General features: G+C 33.5%; 1 protein-coding gene across 1 annotated transcript in view; it reads right to left on the minus strand.

Moving 5' to 3' along the window:
• rau (RA domain-containing protein rau) overlaps positions 1-21,254 on the minus strand; it is a 106,231-nt gene that overhangs the window by 67,943 nt on the left and 17,034 nt on the right. Inside the window, exon 2 of the mRNA XM_072533952.1 lies at positions 1,366-1,509. Within this exon, the coding sequence (XP_072390053.1) occupies positions 1,366-1,509 (144 nt within the window). The remainder of the gene's footprint in view (positions 1-1,365; positions 1,510-21,254) is intronic.

Here is a 21,254-nt window from a genome sequence, read left to right on the forward strand (position 1 = left end):
ATAATATACAAGAGCCCACCATTGAAGAAAATTCAGGTTCCGAAATCCTACCAGAAGAAATAACGGCAGCCGTCAGACAAATGAAGGATGGAAAGGCACCGGGACTTGATGAAATTCCTGCAGAACTACTGAAGCTATTAGATGTAGAACAAATAAAAATAATAACTGAAATATATAATGAAATATACAAGGCAGGAAAAATACCAGTAGAGTGGCTCAAATCGGAGTTCGTACCATTATCCAGAAAACCAGGAGCAAAAGTTTGTGAAGACTATAGGACCATAAGCCTAATGGATTATCTGCTGACGCTGTTTTTAAAAGTCATCCACAAAAGAATTTACCGGATTTACCGGACTACAAGAAGGCTTTCGATAGAGTCGGGCATGAACAAATGATGGAAGTGCTGAAGAGGACAGGGATTGACGGAAAAGGCTTAAAAATAATAGCTAAGCTGTATTGGAATCAAAAAGCGGTGCTCAGAATAGATGGAGAGTATACAGATCAGGTCAAAATCTTAAGGGGAGTGAGGCAGGGGTGCATAATTTCACCACTGATATTCAATCTGTACTCGAAGCACATTTTTGAGAAGAGGCTCTAAAAGATATTGATGAAGGCATCTCAATAAATGGAGTCAAGCTCAATGACCTGCGGTATACAGATAATACAATAGTGTTTTCCAATACCATAGAAGGACTGCAAAACTGAATGAACCAAATAACGGAAACAAGTAGAACATATGGACTGGATATAAACACCAGCAAAACCAAGCTAATGATCATCAGCAAGGAAAACATAACTGGAGCAAATCTGTATGTGAACCAAATGAGAATTGAAAGTGTCTTACAGTACAACTAATTGGGAACTATAATCAATGAGTCATGGGACAATACCCAAGAGATTAAATGTCGCATCGCAAAGGCAAAAAGTACATTCTTGACTATGAGCTCTGTGTTCAAGAGCCATGACCTCACCCTAGAAACAAAAATAAGGCTCCTTAAATGTTACGTGTACTCAGTGCTTCGGTACGGAGTAGAAACGTGGACATTGAAGGCGGAAACTCTATCAAAACTTCAGGCTATTGAGCTATGAATATACAGAATGATCATGAAGATACCATGGACAACAAAGTCACCAATGAAGAAGTACTGCGGAGGATGAACACAACCGCGGATCATTAAATACGTAAGAGAAGAGTGCTACTATTCAAAATACCGACCAAATAAAGACAATCCTCAAGATGTCCTGTTTGCCCGTTACTAGCAATTCTTTTATTAGTTAATTGTTTAAAGTACTGTTTACCTAGAGAGTCTCTAGAGCAGCTTTGATGTCAGAGACAAAAAATACTAATAATGAACCAAAACTTACCTGTACAGATTCATTTAACGACGAATAACTGGATGACCTGCTTCCTAGTGGTTCTGGACTCAGACTGCCATACGAAACCGTTGAACTGAGAGACACTGTGTCAGCTCTGCTCCTGTAAGGAGACAGCTGCACATGTTTCATCATCTGAAATAAAACACATTTTATTAGAGATAAGCAGTGATTAGGAAATGCGTGGTAACAATTTTCAAGATAGAAGATTACCAAGGTATTTATAGATAAAGAGCTGTTCAAATCAGAAACATTGTTGACATCTTGTCATTTCTTTTGTGAGCAGCTTCTTTTCTAGTATTCGGTCTTAATCCATTTTGTCTATATTTTGTCTATATCTTGATTTTATATTGAAAAAGAATTGACAATCCACGCCATCCCAGTTTATTATAGCTGGGGGCTTTATTTTCGGCATCTTTTTGAGTAGTATTCTAACTTTTAACTAAATCTTTAGCTTTTTTATAATTGGCTTGGTATCTTGGGGAAATTTCTAGATGTAAAGCTTTCTTTTCGCAGCTTAAAGGGTTAGTGATCATTAATATTTTTTGTACTTTGCGGCCGAAGAAAAAATACAATATGTTACTCGGTTAAAATAAAAATTTCACCTACTCTCAGTTCTTCACGCTCGTCACCAATCTTATACTCGTATCGTATTTTCATTCTAATCTATTTATACATATTTTTTTTAATATTTTTGTTGGCCACATTCCGTTGAATGAGGAAATATTCATTTTTTGCATTATTAAATGACTTCCCATTACATTCCAGTTAACAGTATAGTTTAAATAAGTTTAAGATTATCATAGTGTAAAAACATGTTTTTATAAAAGCAAAAACTATTGAGGTGAACAATTTGCATGTCGTCGTTTCCGTTTATGTATCACTTTGAATTTATATTTGCAATTTCATTTCCTCTACAATCAAGATGGCATTATTTCTTTTCAAATCAAACTCAATTAGTAAAACTATGGTTTTTATCTTCCTTTGCATACTTTACATATATATGGAGTACTTGTGGAGGAAAAAAATGAATCTTACAAAAATCTTAAGGGTATTTTTAAGATTATTTATCATTCTATAAATAAAAATCATAAAAATTGTCTGTCTAATTTACTAAAAGAGCCAACAGAATGCGCTTTATCCTTTATCGTGACTTACGTAACCTTAATTCGATCTTCTAATGCCAGCAAAGAAAATTTATATATTGCATCCTTGTTCTCAACACTAAATATCTATAAATAATCATTTTACATCCATGAGTATTCAAATATTAGAATATTATATGCTTGTCAACTGAAAAATACACTTTACATCAAATAAAAGATGTCTCACTGTCGCACAATCACATACAATATAGAAAAAAATTGAGATATAATAAAGATGACTGACTTTTCAATATTACCAGAAAATTAAACTTTAACTTGTTTTCTCTGTCTTAAAATGATATTTCCATGGCTTTGTCTTCTTCTGTTTTAAGTACCATCTCTATTACGGATCATTAGCAATCCTTAGAAGCTTCTACAAACTTTTATCAAAATAAACTAATTCGACAAGGTACCAAACCAGTTGCTTTGACAAAGTCCTCGTAGACATACCGTCTCAGGACTCGCAACTAATGTAGAGTCATATGTCGCCCTGTTACCTATCCAACGGTAACTTTAACATCTTAAATGTAAATTAGACATAATGTAGATCAAATCTTATTTAATAATTTTTAAAGGGTTTTTACCCACATATTTAGTGGCTACATCCATGTATTAACTTGACACTGATGATGGAATATTTATTCCGAAAACGTTTTGTCAATGCAACATAGCCCAACTGGGTTTTTTATATACCTTTTTATAAAGGATTTTATTCAAAATTTTTAATATATGGTATACAGCCAAATACAGGAACTTTGTTTCCTTGTGAATTTTATTCCTATTGTGAGTCAAATAATTACTATAGCAACTCACAATACGTATTCAGAAGTGCTTGTTCTGCTACGAACGCGGTATTTAATGTTGTGAGCGAGGTGATTGAGGGGTTTGAACGCAGCAATCGCATAGACATTTCTGTTTGTGACTTACAAAATGTCACACGACATTTTGCCCCACAAATTAAATAATTATTCTGGAATCAGAGGTATTCCTCTTAAGCTTATAACATTTTATCTATGTGACAGACACCAGACGGTAGTATCTAAAGGTCATCTCTCGCAATATCTCTCTCTCTCTCTCTCTCGCAATATGCAGTATTTTTTTTTCATGCAATGCACGTCTTCCTTCTTTTTTTTATTGTTCTTTAAACTTTTTTTTTCTTAATTCGTCTACGTTCTTAACAAAATGAATTCGTAAGATCTTCAGAATATTTCTATATAATATATAGAATATTATGTTGACGTCAAGAAGCTTTGTTGACGTCTATGAAGCAGACTTAAAGACTTTGGTGATTACTTAGTGTTCCTAAATCTAGAGATTAATAAAAAAAATCCAAGGCTATTATAAGGCAAATGTGGAGAAGACAAATGAAGTCAAAGTAGGAGTTTTTATTAATAATATGAATAATACTAAGCTATTGATCAAATATAGGCGACAAAAGCATAAAGGGACAAGGACAAAGACTATTTGAAACGTAGATTTCAAATTTATTCCATACTGATTGACTCACTATCGTTTTCTCTCTTCGATAAAAAATTTCAAACTTTTACTTACGCATTGTTCTTGTTCTATAAATAAATATCAAATTTCTTCTACCGTCTAACCAAAAACGGGTAATAAATTGCACTTTTTCTCTAACCTCAAGCATCCGGTCAGTACCAAAAGGATCATTTCCACGTCAATTTCAAAAGCTCTACAGGGGAGTCTCGAATAATACTAATATTTACTCACATTTTTTAGTACGTAGGTAGTAGATTCGGCTTTGTCAATTTTTTATTTCAGAGACGAGAAATATCTAAATCACTATCTGTAAAAAGTGTCACACAATGAGCTTTTTGTCCTTGTCCATTAGTGGTTTAGATATGAGAAAGTGAATTCATATCTATTGATTGGTGGACATTAAAGTAGGTGGACGTTAAAAACCAGGCCGTTTTATTAAGAATGCAAAAAGGAAAAGAGTTGTTAACCACAATAAAAACAGCAAAAATCGAATACCTCGGTTACATCATAAGGAACAGCGAAAGATTTGGGTTGCTGCAATTAATTCTACAAGGAAAAGAATAAGGAAAACGGGAACCAGGAAGGCGAAGAATTTCCTGGCTGAAAAATGTACGTACTTTTCAAACAACTACAAATCTTTCCAGAGCCGCAGTTTGCAAAATACCGACTGCCAACATCCGAAACGGATAGACACTAGAAGAAGATGAAATTAGCCTCTGGTGATGGTGGAAAATGATCTGTTAGGTTGCTGTTAGATGGTTGTTTATATAATTGAGATGATAATTAAAAGTGATCAACATGTTTTTGGTATATTTGGAAAATAATAGTATATTTGTCTATTTTAATATTTTATAAAAACCATTTAAGTACATGCTTATAGTTAGAAACAAAATTGATTTTTCTTATTAAACAAACCTCAACATTGATCAATATTGGACGTTAAGGTTTACGTTTAATGCGCTATGTTGGAAGACAAAACTACAAAGATATAAAGAAAATACCCAAAATACGATCGAAAACTGTGCGGCAAGAAGAAAGGAAGTGAAAAGAATTTGCAGAAAAAAGAAAAAATCGGTTGCCTGTAAAGTCGGTTTTACGGGCGAAGATTTTACGTGACAACGTCTTTTTCTCGGTAGAATATTTATTGATATGAATATTATTAAATTGCACAATAGGAACAAGGAATTGAATGACATTAATAATTTACTTAACACTATCAACATTTGTCAATAGTATGACATAACCTATAAACTCAGTTTCTCAACTTTTGTGCCAATCTAACAATTAATCAATCAATCATAGTTTACGATAATGAAATATTAGTGTACAATTATTTACCTTTATTGTTGTAGTTGTTGTAAATGACGAATCTAAGCACTCCACATTTTCACTACAGACACAGCTGACGATACTTTAACCACACGTGTGAACTTGTATTATGACGCTTTCTCGGTTTTCCAACGCCAAGAACGCTCGAGAAAGACAGAGACACAAGCACGCACCGATTCAACACGCCTAATTCTCTAGTGCTGCGCGCGCAGCGGACCGATCATGTTTGAGTGGGAGAGAGACGCAAGGCATTCGCCGGTCCGGCGGGCCTCTCTCTCGTTCGGTGACTCATCGTAACAGACGTGAGTGGGCGTTACACTTTTTCATGAGTGACTCCGAGCCACAACCTAATTTAAGACGTTGTCACGTCAAAAAAGAACAGCTAGAAAAGCAATTGAAAAACATAAAAGAAGCCTATATAAACAAAGAGGTAAATAATTTCTACCGAGAAGTTAAGAAATCCAGAGAAACTACAAAGAATAATCCACAATATTGCAGAAACAAAGATAGACCAAAAAGAGAAACAAGAAAGGACGTGCGAGGAACCAACTCTGAATGAAGTCAAAGAAATAATAAGAGACCTAAAAAATAACAAAAGTGCAGGAGAAAGGGGTTTCCTAGCTGAGATTTTTAAGAAAGGTGGCGAAACTTTGAAGGAAACAATGGAATAGTGCTCTTATTTGTCCTATCTATAGAAAAAGTCTTCCAGAAATTTGAAGAAGCGAAAAGATACTGATTAATAATAAACCAAATAAAAACGCAATATATGGAAATGAGAGGACGCATAACAAATAATCGCAAATATGTCGAAATGAAAGGAGCAGTGACTGTCTATAGTTTTGAAAAAGTGACAGAATTTGAATACTTACGAGTAACCATAACAAACACGGGAAAAGAAGAAAAAGAGATAGACAAAAGATTAATGAAGGGAAGAGCGATAGGATCACTAAATTCATTACTGAAAGCAAAAGGTGTGTCAAGAACAGCTAAACTACGAGTCTACGAGACAGTAATCAGACCCACAGTGATGTATGCCAGTGAAACGTGGATTATGAACCAGCAGGAAGAAAAGAAAGGTGCTCAGAAAAATCTTCGGAGGAAAAAAGAGGACGTCCATAGAAGAAAGGGTTTGAAGCAGTACAGCAAGACTTGTCAGAAATAGGCGTGAGAAAGCAAGAGACCAAAAAAAAAATGGAGGGAAATAACCAACTTTTTAGAAACCAGGGCTGTAGCGCTGTAGCCTGTATTATTATTTAAATGGGAATAAGCCACAATTAAAGGTTAAAGTAAGTTTACTGAAACGTCAATAAACTTACTTTAAACTTTAATTGTGGCTTATTCCCATTTAAATAGTAATTACTTTAACATGCCACAAGAAAATAGCTTCAGAACAATATTAAAAAACACATAGGGAAAAAAAGTCGGATGACGAATGAGGAATTAGGCCAAATCGGTTTAATGAACCAGACATTACATGCATTCCTAAAGATAATACATTACATGTGCATTCCTTAAGGAATACATGAGAATACATGAACCTGCTGGTAAACAAATATTATGATCAAAGGAAAGATCTCTTCGTTAGCTTCATCGATTATCAAGACTTTTCACAATTTATGGCGCGAGCTACTGATATAGACGTCTAACGAAATTATGCGCGATGACAAAAGACGATTTGATATACTGAACTACGAATCCCCTTCTCTTATACTATTGGCATGACCCTCGTAGTACCCTCGGTGTACTTTGTCGGCCTAGTTTTTATTTCGTTGCAACTCAAAAAAGCCACAAATATGTTGAGAAACCACAGAACAGATCTTATTACAACGAGATTGGAGATATTGTAGTATCTCAGTGAGTGTATAGGTTACTAAGCGCATAACTGATGCCTTTTGGCCTGTATCGGACACTAAAGAAAATATTAAATGTATACAGGATGACTTAAGTTTTTTATAGTGTATTGCTCAGAAAATGCTGAACATTTTTGTTGACTACAAAAGGTGATTTAATGTATTCTTCAGTAAAGTTTCCTTAGTAATTTATGCTGAGTTGGTTTATCAAATTATTTATTGATTTACGGTACAAAAAATCAGTTGTTATTGTTTTGTACGATTATATTTATTTATAATTATTTGTATTATGATTCAGTTTTTCCCACAGTTTGCTTACATAATACATTGATTGTTAAGAATTTTGTTTAACATCACGTGTACAAAAACAAACTTAAAAACTTTGGCAAACCCACAAATATATAATTATTTACGTAGCAGAAAAATATAGAATTTTATTTACGAACAATTTTATTTTTGTTTGTCATAAATAATTTGATAGTTTCTAGGTTAAAAAATTACTGGTAGATAAATTTAGATATATTTTCATCATTATTCTGGCTTCACAACCCTGCGTGGGTCCTAGCCTCCTCAAGAATTTCTCTCTAGTCGTCCCTATCCATCGCCTTTCTCCGCCAATCACGTATTCCCATATTTCTCATGTCTTCATCCATGTTATCAAGGAACCTTGTTCATTACATGCCCTATCCACCTCAGACGTCTTATCTTAATATGTTTTACGATATCTGGTTCCTGGTATATTCTCTGTTCCTGGGAAAGTTCGAAGTTTGGTCTTCTCCACACTCCTTTGTCATTCACTGTTCCATAGATTCGCCTTAGTAATTTTCTTTCGAAACATCTTAACATGTTATCATTACTTTTTGTCCAGGTCTCTCAATCATATGTTATAACTTGGCGTATTATTGTTTTGTACAGTTTTATTTTTGTATTTCTCGATATAATTTGTATATTTAAGGAGATTGAGCCCAAATAGCATCTGTTGGATGTGAAAATTCTGAGGTTTATTTGCGGTAGTATTATTTTCAGTGTCGAGGAACGCTCCCAGGTATACAAATTCGTTCACTACTTCGACGACGTCGTTTGCTATAACAAGTGGTTTTAGGATTTGTGGTTGCGTGCTTATTTTCATATGTTTCATTTTGTTGGTGTTTATTATTAAATCCATTTGTGTAGATGATTCTTTTAATGCTACATACGCCTCTCGTACAGCGTTTTCCGTTCTACAATATTATTATTCCCAGCAATATTGATATCATCAGCATAGGCAAGGATTTGCACTGATTTATTATATATTGAACCAATGGTTGTGATTTGTTACCTACGTTTTACTTTTTCCAGAGCCTGATTGAACAGTATACAGGAGAGAGGGTCTCCCTGGCGCAGCCCGTTATTTGTTTTAAAAGGTTCAGACAGTTCACCTGAATTCGTACTCTTCATTTAATTTTTTCAAGAGTTAGTTTTGTTAAATTTAGCAACTAATTTGGTATTCCTAACTCTTTCATTGCTAAGAACATTTCTCTTCTATCAACAGAGTCATAGGCTGCTTTGAAGTCTATAAATATGTGATGAGTATCAACAATGATTGGCAAGTAGAATGGCATCTCTGAGGAGTCCAATAAAAGTTACGTAGCGTTAGTGCTATGTGGGTATAATTGTATTAAAATAATTGACGTATCAATTTTGAGAAACTCTCCTCAAAACTTCATCATATTACATATAATCACTTAAGTGACCAAGTTTCGACTGCATACAGCACAATAGGCCACACGTGATACCCGAAAATACTTACAATAGTAAAAACACTGAAATATTGTGGTACTTAAAGGTAAATGTATACGAAGAACAAAATTCTTAATTTTAACAAATGTTTTGACACGACCTATCCGCTCTTTTACTTCTTTATCACAATCCCTAGTGAGTAAAGCTCATGACGCATTCAATTATATTCCCATTGACTCTGAGGGATGTATTGTACTGTTTTCGACTAACCACCATTAATTTTGTCTTGACAAATTGAATTTTGTGTGTTGATTAAACATATTAAAGAGTTTTCGTTCTCGTCTCGGAATATGAAGTTTTTAGTCTAAAAAATAAGCTCACAAAAAAAACCTTTTTTAACTGTTTTTTGCATTTTTAGTATTTTTTCAATAATAATTATTCTTAAGATTTGAAGCTAGCCTTGTCTTATGTAAAATTTAAATACAAAACTTTTATGTTCTATGTAGTGTGAAGTTATCATTTGTAGTGATATTTTGGATCGATTTATGCAAAAAACTGCGATTATATGCTTCACACCCAAAAATCGTTATTATCGTTATAGATACCGCCTGGATTATACGAGAGAATTACATTGAGAACTCCTTTCAAAGTTTGTTCTGATTTCAAAATTGAGCAGTAAGTTGTCGGTCTGGACTGTACCGTATAAAATATAATAGTACAAAAAAATTATCCATCGTTGACATCAAATTTTAATTTACACAAAACAATGCAACTAAAGATTATCACAAAGTTTAAAAATAGATCAGCTATAAAGAACTATGAGAAATTGAAATGGCAATTGAAAACCATATCTATTATTTTTAGCCTCTTTTAATCGAATATATCAATTAACTATTGAATGTAAACCAAAAATAGAATATTGTAGCAGATTATTTATAGCTTTAGATCAATGGAGACGAAAAAAGATCCACAAAGGATCATAATGTCACCTATTTTTAATACTTTCTATTGTATGTTATGATTCCGCTGTTTTGATAAAGGTCGAGTACAAAACTATCGAAACAAATAATTTTTTATAGGTAGGAAGAAAAATAAGAATTGTAAAAATATTGTTCTGAATTTTAAAGTAATTACTATTTTAATGGGAATAAGCCACAATTGAAGGTTAAAATAAGTTTATTGACGTTTTAACTCCACTTCTGAAATCGTTCTCAAAATACACACATTAATAATTTGTTATTTTTAGTTTTTCTGTAATTTTTTTAATCGTGTTGATTTATCAAATAAATCAAATATTTTTATCGTATTATTGTTTTGTACCAATTGATCACCTAACACAAAAATGTGCAACATTTCTTCGTGAGATACTAACTTGCTATAACCGTTTAAATCACGATCAATTTTTTACATTATTATATAAGAAATATTTACCAAACGCACTACAGTTCAACAATGGACATTGTATAACGATTCCTATGGTCTATTTACAGTTGATATGTCTTTAATTAAATATTGTCACGACATTAAAAAGTGAAATTTACTCAGATATGATTCATGTATACGACAAAATTTATGGTGGATTTGAACTTGCAGCTTGGAAAGGATTTTCAAAATACATTTTATTATAGTCGGTTCGCTATATTTACGCGGGTTTCGGATTAACAAAATTATGCTAATGACTCATTGAAAACCAGTTGCAGTAAACGACCCAGAAAATTAGGTAAAAACTGCATTAATGGTCATATTTTAAAATACATTAAAATAACATTAGGGTAGGTATAAATTTGTTACAATATTGCAGTTGAATTGATTCTTTGCCAGTGTTGATATTGTATGTTTGGTGGAAATATTTAAAAATGCCTAGACGTGTGTTATAAAACTAAGAGGAGTATTACAAAATCGCAATAATGAACGGCCGAAAGAAGATCACCGAAAAACTTGCCTATCATTAAAAACGAAAGATATTCCAGATGGAAAAAAAATTTGAAATTCGTGATACCATTTATCGAATGCGAGCCAACAAGGAACATGTGACCTTAAATACAATTCTCTCGGAATTAAAAGATAGAAAATTTGACGAAATTGGCAGAACAAGTCTATGGCAAGTGATACATAATTTGGGTTTCAAATTTCAAAAGGAGGATAACAGAAAAGCCCTTTGTGAAAGAAGTTCTGTTGTGCATAAAAGAATTAACTTTCTAAGAAAATATTCTAAATTAAAAGAAGAAAGGGCAAATTTTATATATTTAGACTAAACATGGATATTTTCTAGGGGTGCAACCAAGAGAATATGGCAAGATGATAACGTAAAGTCTATCAAACATACTGATGGAGAAGGGAAGCGACACATAATTTTACATGCAGGAGGGAAATTGGGTTTTATAGAAGGTGCTGATTTAATATTTTCATCTAAATCAAAATCAAGTGACTATCACGATAATATGAACACAGAAATGTTTGTAAAATGGTTACATGAAAAACTTCTCCCAGGTTTAAGTGAGCCCAGCGTAATTATTTTAGACAATGCACCTTACCATTCTGAAGTATTAAACAAAAGTCCAACGAATTCTTGGACTGTTAATAAAATTAAAGAATTGTTGACAAAGGAACATATACCATTTACACAACATATTTTAAAATCAGCATTATTACGCTTGGCAAATATCCACGCAAAACCAAAAACCTTTATTGTGGATCAGATTATTGAGTCACGGTCATCAAGTTTTACGTCTGCCACCGTATCATTGCCAGTTTAATCCCATCGAATATATATGGGGAATAGCAAAACAATATTATGACAACCATATTGGGCCTAACGGTTATAGCGACGACGCAGTTCGGGAAACTTGGCGAAAGGCACTTTCAATTGTAACTCCAGAAGTGTGGTGCAACTGTATATTCAAGTGCGAGAAACTAATAGAAGATTGGTGGACACGTGAAAATAAAATAAACGAAATAAGTCCAATCATAATAACAATTAATGGTGATGACAGTGATGATGATGACGATTATGATATTTTTGATGATAATGACTGATTTTCATTTTTGTTGGCAAGTTAATTTTTTTTATTTTTCATTAGAAATTCTCTCCATGGAACAAATATACAAATATACATAGACGAAGTGTAATATAAAATTATTATTAGGTTTATATTAGCCACATTAGACTCCATTAATGAAGTAATTCTCCTTATTATACTGTCAATTATATAAAAGATTTTCCATTATTATTTAATTAAAAAAAGTTATGGATTATTTTTCATTTCATTTGACCAGTTGATATTTCCCCAAAGAGCAGGTAATTAAAACTAAAAAATAAAATTTTTAATCCGAAACCCGCGTAAATATAGCGAACCGACTATACAACTCTTCTAATAGTTAAATTTTATCTTTTAAGTTATAATGGACAATTCAGTCATATTATAATACATTTTAAATTCCTGCACTATTTTGGAGCTGTGTTGGTCGAATAACTTTATCAGCTATCATTCACCAACAGATGGCGCTCCAGTCCCTCGTGAGGCTTTGTACGCCCGTCTTTTACATTTTCTCACTCTAATGTCTCCCAAATCTTCCTGATTATCATCCAAATATCGGAACTCAGGTCGTTTAATTAATCGCTTTCCTACTGGCTTGTTCAGTATATGTCTAGTCGTCAGAGAGTTGACACCTAAAAATCGTACGAACAAGCTGAATTTTACCGAGAATATTAATTTTGCGATTCCAAAAAAATATACAAAAAAATTTACCACTTTTACTCCCGGACATAATTGCTACCGACATTATAAACACCTAATAATGAAATATAAAATAATATTACATTTGTAAACAATCTGTTGATATTGTCATAAATCATGTTATTTTACTCTGTATCCATATTGAAGTTGTACATTTTAAATTAAACATAAAATATGACTAGAAAACTTAGTAAATTACTGAATATTAATATTTTTTTTCGATGTACCATGACCCAAATGTTTTTTTCTAGTTGATTACACAGAGATACTTACGTCAATTATTTTAATACAATTACAGTTTCAAAATTATACCCACATAATACTAACGGTACCTTTTATTGGACTCTTCAGAGATGCCATTGTACTATTAAAGCAATTTTTGTAATGCGATCCTTTTAGCTACCTGCTGTTTCAGCTTGTTGGAAATTTCGTATGGGAAATTGAATTTACACTCAAGTACCATGAAACCGCAAAATAATGGTGTTAAAACCCCGAGTTTGGGCGTGAGATTTACTAATTTTATTAGAGGGATTTCTTTCAAGCAAATTCAATTGAATTAATAAAAATTATGGGTGTTGTTTCGAGCTCTAAGGCCGTAGTGGTAAAATTATATTGTTTATGTTGGGTGGATCGAAAAACTTGTAAAACCTTATTTTGATTTAGCAAATTTATTAAACACGATTCCTCATTTATGTTTTTGCTATATTAGTCGGATTGTGAAACTCAAACAAACTTTTTGAACTCCTTTTTAAGACCTTAATGACTTCGAAATATTTCATTTGGGAATCCATGTACCGCCACTGCTGACTATTAGCCCTGTTGTAATATTACCGGTTATTCAGTATTGATAAATAACATACAGATGATGTGAAATGGGAAAATTCTTTTTAATACGTACGTATTAATCGATTCAGTTGAAGTGAAAAGTGAAAGTGCTTTATTTATGTAATCAAAAGGAGTGGCACCAACCCTTTTTATCAGAGATTAATGTTGCATATTATTGCATTGCTTCAGACCACCAAAAACTGTTGCAGAAACATTAAAAAAATTACGGATTTGTACCTAAACTACGATAAATACTCCTGACAATCAATCTCCGCAGAGTAACAAGACAAAAATCATAGAATATGCCGATAGATGACACCATTCATGATAAAATTCCAATTTCGTAACTAAAAACCATCGCAAATTAAAAACATCCTCCTCTGTCTTCACGGCTATTCGATCTGTACCTACTGTTGTTTGTTGTTCAGACTTATTTACCTTTTATATATCTAGACAGTTATCTACCTATAAATTTTTTTATTAAACAATTTGTTAAGGTTCCTCATCGAGTTAATTAGGTTGTGGAGCAGCAGCTTGTACCGAACTCTAATCAATTTTAACTTCGTTAATGGACCAGGAGCAAAGTTCATATCAGATCTTTTAAAAAGGTCAATTAATTTAAGTCTGATAGAAGGATCACCGGCCTAATGGTTGAAGAAAGAATTTTATGATACGGCCAAATATACGCTAATTTGAAATTAAAACAAGTGTCGGTATAAAAGAACTATAGAGGCGAAAAATTGGAAATTAAGGTCTACTCTTTCAAAATTCCTTGGGCTATGATATAAGTCCCTTCCATACAATAGTATGGACTAGTATGTACGGATACATAAGTTAACTTTTTCCTTTTTTTTTTTAGTTTTCTTCCAAAGATTCTAATGGAATTCTTTTGAAAAAACACTGGAATATGCCATTGACACGCATCACATATTTATAGACTACAGAGCAGCCTACAACTCTGTGAATAGAAGAAAAATATTCAAAGCAATGAAAGCGCTAGGAATACCAAATGAATTATCAATATTGTAGGGAGAACGGAAAACGCTGTACGAAAGGCGTATGTAGCATTAAAAAAATCAATTACAAAAATGGGTTTGTTCCATAGACCACCTAAGAACGGCCAGAGAGTTTTTCTGACCATCTCAAGACACACTTCCTATCGAGACAGTGTACTGAAAACACCCAGTGTATCGGTTGCATTACTATTCTACTACCTGCTACGATTAATACACCAATATTTCAAAGGTAAGTTCTATTCTTTGTACAGATAACAGCAATGAGTAAAGCCAGCGAATTTTCGTAATTTATTCACAATTAATTGGTATTTTCGCTAATTTATTTACAGTCAAAATATAACATTTTTTCTTCATTATTATTTTAATTTCATGTAAGCAGCGAATTCTAAGTTTTACACAAAATAGGAGGGAAGCCAGGGCATCCCCTTGTCTGAATCGATCCTTTATCTCAAAGGATCGAGAATTTTCTCCCTGTATCCTAACGCTGACTTTTAAGTTAGACATTGTCATTCTCGTTAATCGGATAAGTTTTTCTGGTATAAAAAACTCAATTGATTGATATAATACTGTTCTCTTGATACTGTCGTATGCGGCCTTGAAGTCGACGAATGGGCGATGGGTTTCAATGTTACATTCTAATACTTTCTCGTGGATATGTCTTGAATGAATCTGGTCAATTGTTGATTTTTTAAAGTAAATCCAGCCTGGTATTTTCTAACTATGTCAACTGTGTAAACTTGTAGTCTTTCGTAGAGAATATTTGCTAGTATTTTGTAAGCAGTTGTTAACAGGGTTATACCTCTGTGATTGTCACACTCGAACTGATTGTCTTTTTTTAATAACGGGCATATCACGCCTTGAGACCATTCACAGGGCATGGTCTCATCTTGCCTGACAAGAAGTAAAAGTTTATGCAGTGCTTGTAGCAGGGCGTCACCACCATTCTTGTAGAGCTCACTACAAGTTTGATCAGTTCCAGGTGCTTTAATATTTTTAAGCTTTTTAATGGCTTGGGCAACCCCTTCAGTGGTAGGTGGTCTTTCGTTTGGGTTGAATAGACTCCAATCATTTCGATCTGCTTCGGTGTTATTCGCTTCTTCGATATAATAACGGTTTTTTGCGTCGAAAAAAAGACAGACGTTGGCCATAAAATTAATAGATTTCAGTACATATGAGGAACAATCACAGAACATTGAAGAACAGTGCAAGAAATGATATAATGATAAACTTTTATAAGATAAAATAAAAAGACATTTAAGATTTGATTTCACGTATAGTGCGGCTGTATATACGCTTATACGTATTTCACTCTAAAAGGGATCATCAGAACGGCTATTCACAGACGCTGTGAACGTGAAAATAAATCTTTCCTGTCTTGAGAAGCAACTCTAACATGGCTTCGCATGGACGCAAATAGCGACATCTGATAATAAATCAGTAAACTAATTTTTCGAAACCAAATTAAGATTTTTGCTTTAATCTGTGCCTTCTAAGAATTGCAAGGCAAAACAGACGTTGATAAAGATGTTATTAGGGACATGGGGAATCTAAAATTTCATTTTATAAGATAATGGTGACACATAATCTGTTATTTATATGAATGTAATCACTTTTGCCATTAACCCCATATACAATATTTTTGATTAAAAAAGAAATCCATACTTATGACTTTATTTACATCATGGCAATTTAAAAGCATTGCAGTATTCCTTTAATATACTTAAAACGGATCGTGTTTAGATAATAGAGCCCCAGCAAGGGGTGAGTAACCCTTAGAGCTTCTCCCATATTTAGTTTCCGTATTGTTTGCATGGCACTCCTAGCTTTTCATGTAAACGAATAGGCCATTTCTTCCCTTACCAATTTACCCTTAGTGTGCGTTGTATCGAATTAATATGGATAGGCAATTTACTTTATTGCAGTGCATTTAAAAAGTATTGCTTGTTAGATGTTTCAACTGCTTAACGGATGTATTTATTAGCCCCTTCCCATATCAGTTGGCTCAACGTTAGATTGATAAGAAAATTAAATTTTAGAGAACAAAATTAAAAGCGCTGCGTAAATTTTAGAAGTTTTAATGCATCGAACAACCTTTTTGAATTTCCTTCCTACTACTACTACTATCGACTTACAGCGTTCTTCGACGCCTTCCGACTCCTAACCTCCATTCTTCTCTATTTAACCATAGGCCTGGAGGGATTTCTCTTTCCTCTAGTTCATTTTTAATTCCCTCTCTCCAGCTTCTTCTCGGCCTTCCTCTTTTCCTTCTGCCTTGTTTTGTCCACGTCAAAATCTGTTTCGGAATCCTGTCATCTGGCATTCTCTGTACATAGCCGTACCATATTAACTGTTTTGTATTTATGTCTTCAACTATTGTATGCTTGACTCTTATTATTTCTCGCATTCTCTCATTTGGTATCCGATCTCTTCTTGATGTGCCTGCTTCTCTTCTCCAGAAGTCCATTTCTGTTGCTAGTAACAGTTTCTCTGTTCTTTGTTTCATTGGCCAAACTTCACTGCCATATGTCATTACACTTTTAAGTATGGTGTTGTATATGAGTTTGTATATGAGTCTTCGCTTTAGATATTGTTTGGTCCCACAGAATGTCGTTCATCATGGATATGGCTTTTCTATCCTGTATGTTTCTGTCTTTTATAGCAGCATCGAGTGTTCCATCTTGAGATATTTTCATACCCAGGTACTTGTATTCATTACAGTGTCTAATTTCTACCCCATCTTCTAATATAATGGACTGCTTTGTCCCTCCAATACACATGGTTTCAGTTTTCTTAATGTTGACTTCGAGACCCCATTTGTTATATTCTTCTATTAGCTTCGGAGTCATGTAACTCAAGTCGTCATGATCCTGAGCAATCAGTATTTGATCATCAGCGAAACATAAGGTGTACAGTGTAGTCTCGTCATTGAGAGGGATTCCCATGCCATTACATTTTCTTTTCCACAGCTTGAGTGCTTGTTCCAGATAAATTTTGAAAAAGGCAGGCGAAATACAGCAACCCTGCTTTAGTCATTTCGTGACCTTAAATCCCTCAGATATCCTTGATCCCGTTTTAATTTTTGCAGTCGTTCCATTATACAGACTTTGGACTGCTTTGATAAGACCATGTTTAATGTTGGTTTGCTGTAGGGTTGACCATAGTTTACTGACGGGTACACTGTCATATGCTTTTTGTAAGTCTACGTACACCAGGTGAACTTCTTTATTGACGGCTATTTTTTTTACCAATAACTTGCGTAATAGAGTACAAGTGGTCTACTGTGGATCGCCCAGAACTAAAACCAGCTTGCTCCTCTGCTTCGTAATCTCTATAGTCATTTTCTATTTTGTTCTTAATAAGTTTCCCATACATCCTACTTATTGTGCTGTTCACCGCAATTCCTCTGTAATTTTCACACTGATCCTTGCTGCCCTTTTTGTGGATAATTGACATGATAGATAATTTCCATTCTTTTGGTAAGTCGGTCCCATTCAAGCAGTCTTGAAAGAGTTTTCTTAACTGTTCTTGGAGTTTGTCTGTGCCGGCTTTCACTAATTCTACAGGGATGTCACCAGGACCAGGGGATTTTCCATTTTTCAGGGATTTGGTTATTTCTTCCATCTCTGATTTACTTATTTGTAATGGTGATAAATTTATACGTATACCTATCGTGTTGTCTTCCATGTTAGTAAATTCTGGTCTTTGTTCTGTTAGTAATTTTTTGAAATATTCTTCCCATATTTCTGTTGTTATTGGTGATATAACGTCTTTTTTCTTATTATTTCTCATACTTTTAATTAATCTCCAACTCTCTGTGCTTCTTCTACCTCCTATGTAGGTGTTGATCTTTTGGCAGTTCTGTTTCCATGATTCGTTCTTTTTTTGAGTTATCTTTTTTCTTACTTTGGCTTGTGCTTCTTTGTAAATTGTTTTATCGTTTTCTGTTTTTGTTGTTAATAATGTTTGGCATTTCCGACGTTTTTTCCTTCTCTAATTGAATCTATCTTGAATTTCCTAATTATAGAAAATATTTTATAACATAATGAAAACTATTTATTAATCAGAATAATAGTAAATTAAAAAAAAAAACGCATAGAATATTATGTAATATTAAAAAAAATGTGAAAGTTTACCACTGAGATCCCTTTTATTTGTAATGACATCCACAAATCTTCGAGGCATAGTTTTTACCAAGTTCTGACAAAATTCTAATGTAAACGAATCTCATATTTCTTTCAATTTTTCCTTCAATTCGTTGACGGACCTGGCAGGATGTTTTTTCAAAGCTTTTTTTTATTTCGCGCCAAGTCTCTATCGCGGAAAAGTCGGGACTGATGGAAACTCATTCGAGAAGTGGTATTCCCTCGTCTTCAATCCGTTTTAAACTCTTCTTTGAGGTATGACAACTTTCGCTGTCCTGTTGGAAGACAAAAGCTTCTGCTGATGTTAAACTAGTTTGGAAAAGATCTATTGACTGGTCAATCTCCGTACTTGCTTCTTTACATAAAACAAGGAATATCTTGGATTGCCAGAAGAACAAAAACATACATTTTTGTGGAGGATAATAATTCATAATGTTTCTCTAGTTTTATATTTTCAAAGATATTAGCATTCTCCAGAAAGGTAATATGAGCCGATATTATAGAGATACTAGTAGAAAAACCAGAGAAAAGATGTTAAATATGAACTTATTTTGGTGTAAAGATAGCGTAAAGAAAGCAGTGCGATCCATGGAAGAGCCAAAAGATTTAAAATCACAACGCACCTGTTAAAATATACAGATTTGAATAATGACAGTTAATTACACTTATAACCACGACCTACATCAGTACACCACACTAATTATGTAGCTAAAAATAAAGATAAGAATTTGGTTTAATTGGTAATTTGAATTCGATGAGCAATAGGACGCCTATGGTGTTGAAGTAGACTGAAATAAACAAGCCATCAATTTCTAATTGATTTTTGTTGATTCACTCCGTTAAATACTTTTTTTTTATCAGTTTTACTATTTCCTGTGGAATTATAAATGAACAATCGCGTCGTTATGTCAGTTAATACATCAATACCGTCAGTCGTCATTGGCTAACTACAGTTTATGTATACAAGTAGTCTTTTGGAATATCACAATCAAGTTTCGTATGTTCTAGATAGTATGAGCGTGCCACTGGATTTTTTTAAGTGAATAGATTTTTCATAAATCTCTCCTGGAGAATATTCTATACAGTTTCAATGTATGACTAGGGAATGTGCTGGTCAAACAAAAACATCAATATCTTTTTAAAGAGCGTTAAACAAAACAGAAACTATTGTGATTTTAAAATTCTTTTTAAAAATAATATTAATTTCAAAATGTTCCCATAAATAGTCCACTGTTTCAAAGTATATCAAAATTCTGAGCATTTAAGAAGAACGAGCGGCCAATTTTATGTAAGAAAAGTGCAACAGTTTGACTCTCGGACCGAAATTGAGGCCAATATGCCCGATTATTGAACATTTTTGGGCAAATTCAAATTTTAAGAAATCGTTTTTTAATGTTGATAGATGCATTTGGTCTAGCTTATTGCATCAAAATTTCATCACCATCATCAGTTGGCGCTACAGCCCCTCGTGAGGTTGAAGCCTGACTCAAAACATTCTTTCCATCTTTCCTTGTCGTACTGTCTGTCTTCTCCATCCCCTTACTCTAATCTCCCTTTAATCGTTCTGCATATCGTCCAGATATCTGAGTTTTTTACGCCCCCTTCTTTTTCTTTAGACCAGCCTATTTAGCATGGTTATTTTAATAGGATCAAAAAGTCTAAATTATGTCGCTCTCTCCACAGACCCTGTTGGTTAACTCCGCCATATATGGTCCTCAAGACTTTTTTTTCAAAGATTCGTAGTAAGTCTTTATCTCGAGTCGTCATTGTCCACTTTTCCAATCCATATCTGAGCACAGGACAAATAGCAGATCAAAATTTACAGTATAAAAATCTTGATTTTAATTAACAAAAAGTATTTTCTTAAATTTTAAATATCCGAAAGATATCACTAAAGATATCTCCTTGTACTGAATTAAATCCTTCCGTCTGAAACGCGAGATTCACTACACAAAACTCACCTATGTAAACGACAGCCGAAGGTAACGTGGGTGAACATCCAGATGTTAGAAATGCAAATCAGGTCCTACCTACCACTTTCTTTTTAAAAATCATAGCACCACCTGTGTTTTCTTCCATCTTTTTGTTCTATCTCTTGTATTCCAATCAGTCTACGACTTTAAGAGTTATAGATGGTTGACTTTTCATTGTTTTACCTAGACGGTTGACATCTTATCAATTTGTGGCTGAGCAGTGGCGGAGCAAAAGCAGGGAAGTAGTTTTTGTTAATAAAATATTTTAAATGTTGAGATCTAACGGGAAACCTTTTAAGAAAACATGTATTTTCAGTCGATCATTAGTTATAGTTGATATTGACAATGCTGATATTTTATATTTGATAAAAGTGTTAATAACATATTTACTAACAATTAAGGAAACAAACAATAGATGCAGGAAGGCCAAAAACAGACAGAAATACAACAAAACACTTCTATTTCAATAGTCATTCATAACAAGATTTAAACTATGATGACAATAACTCTGTATTTGAACAAGAAAGGACCCAATTTACTAAAATAGTTGAGTCTAACAAGCTCTTTTAGCCGACTTTGGGGAAAACTAATCTAAACTATATTGGGAAATGAGTTCTGAGATGATCAAAGCGGCTTTACCTCAGGAC

Source organism: Diabrotica undecimpunctata, chromosome 6, assembly GCF_040954645.1.
Source record: "Diabrotica undecimpunctata isolate CICGRU chromosome 6, icDiaUnde3, whole genome shotgun sequence".
NCBI classification, from domain to species: Eukaryota; Metazoa; Arthropoda; class Insecta; order Coleoptera; family Chrysomelidae; genus Diabrotica; species Diabrotica undecimpunctata.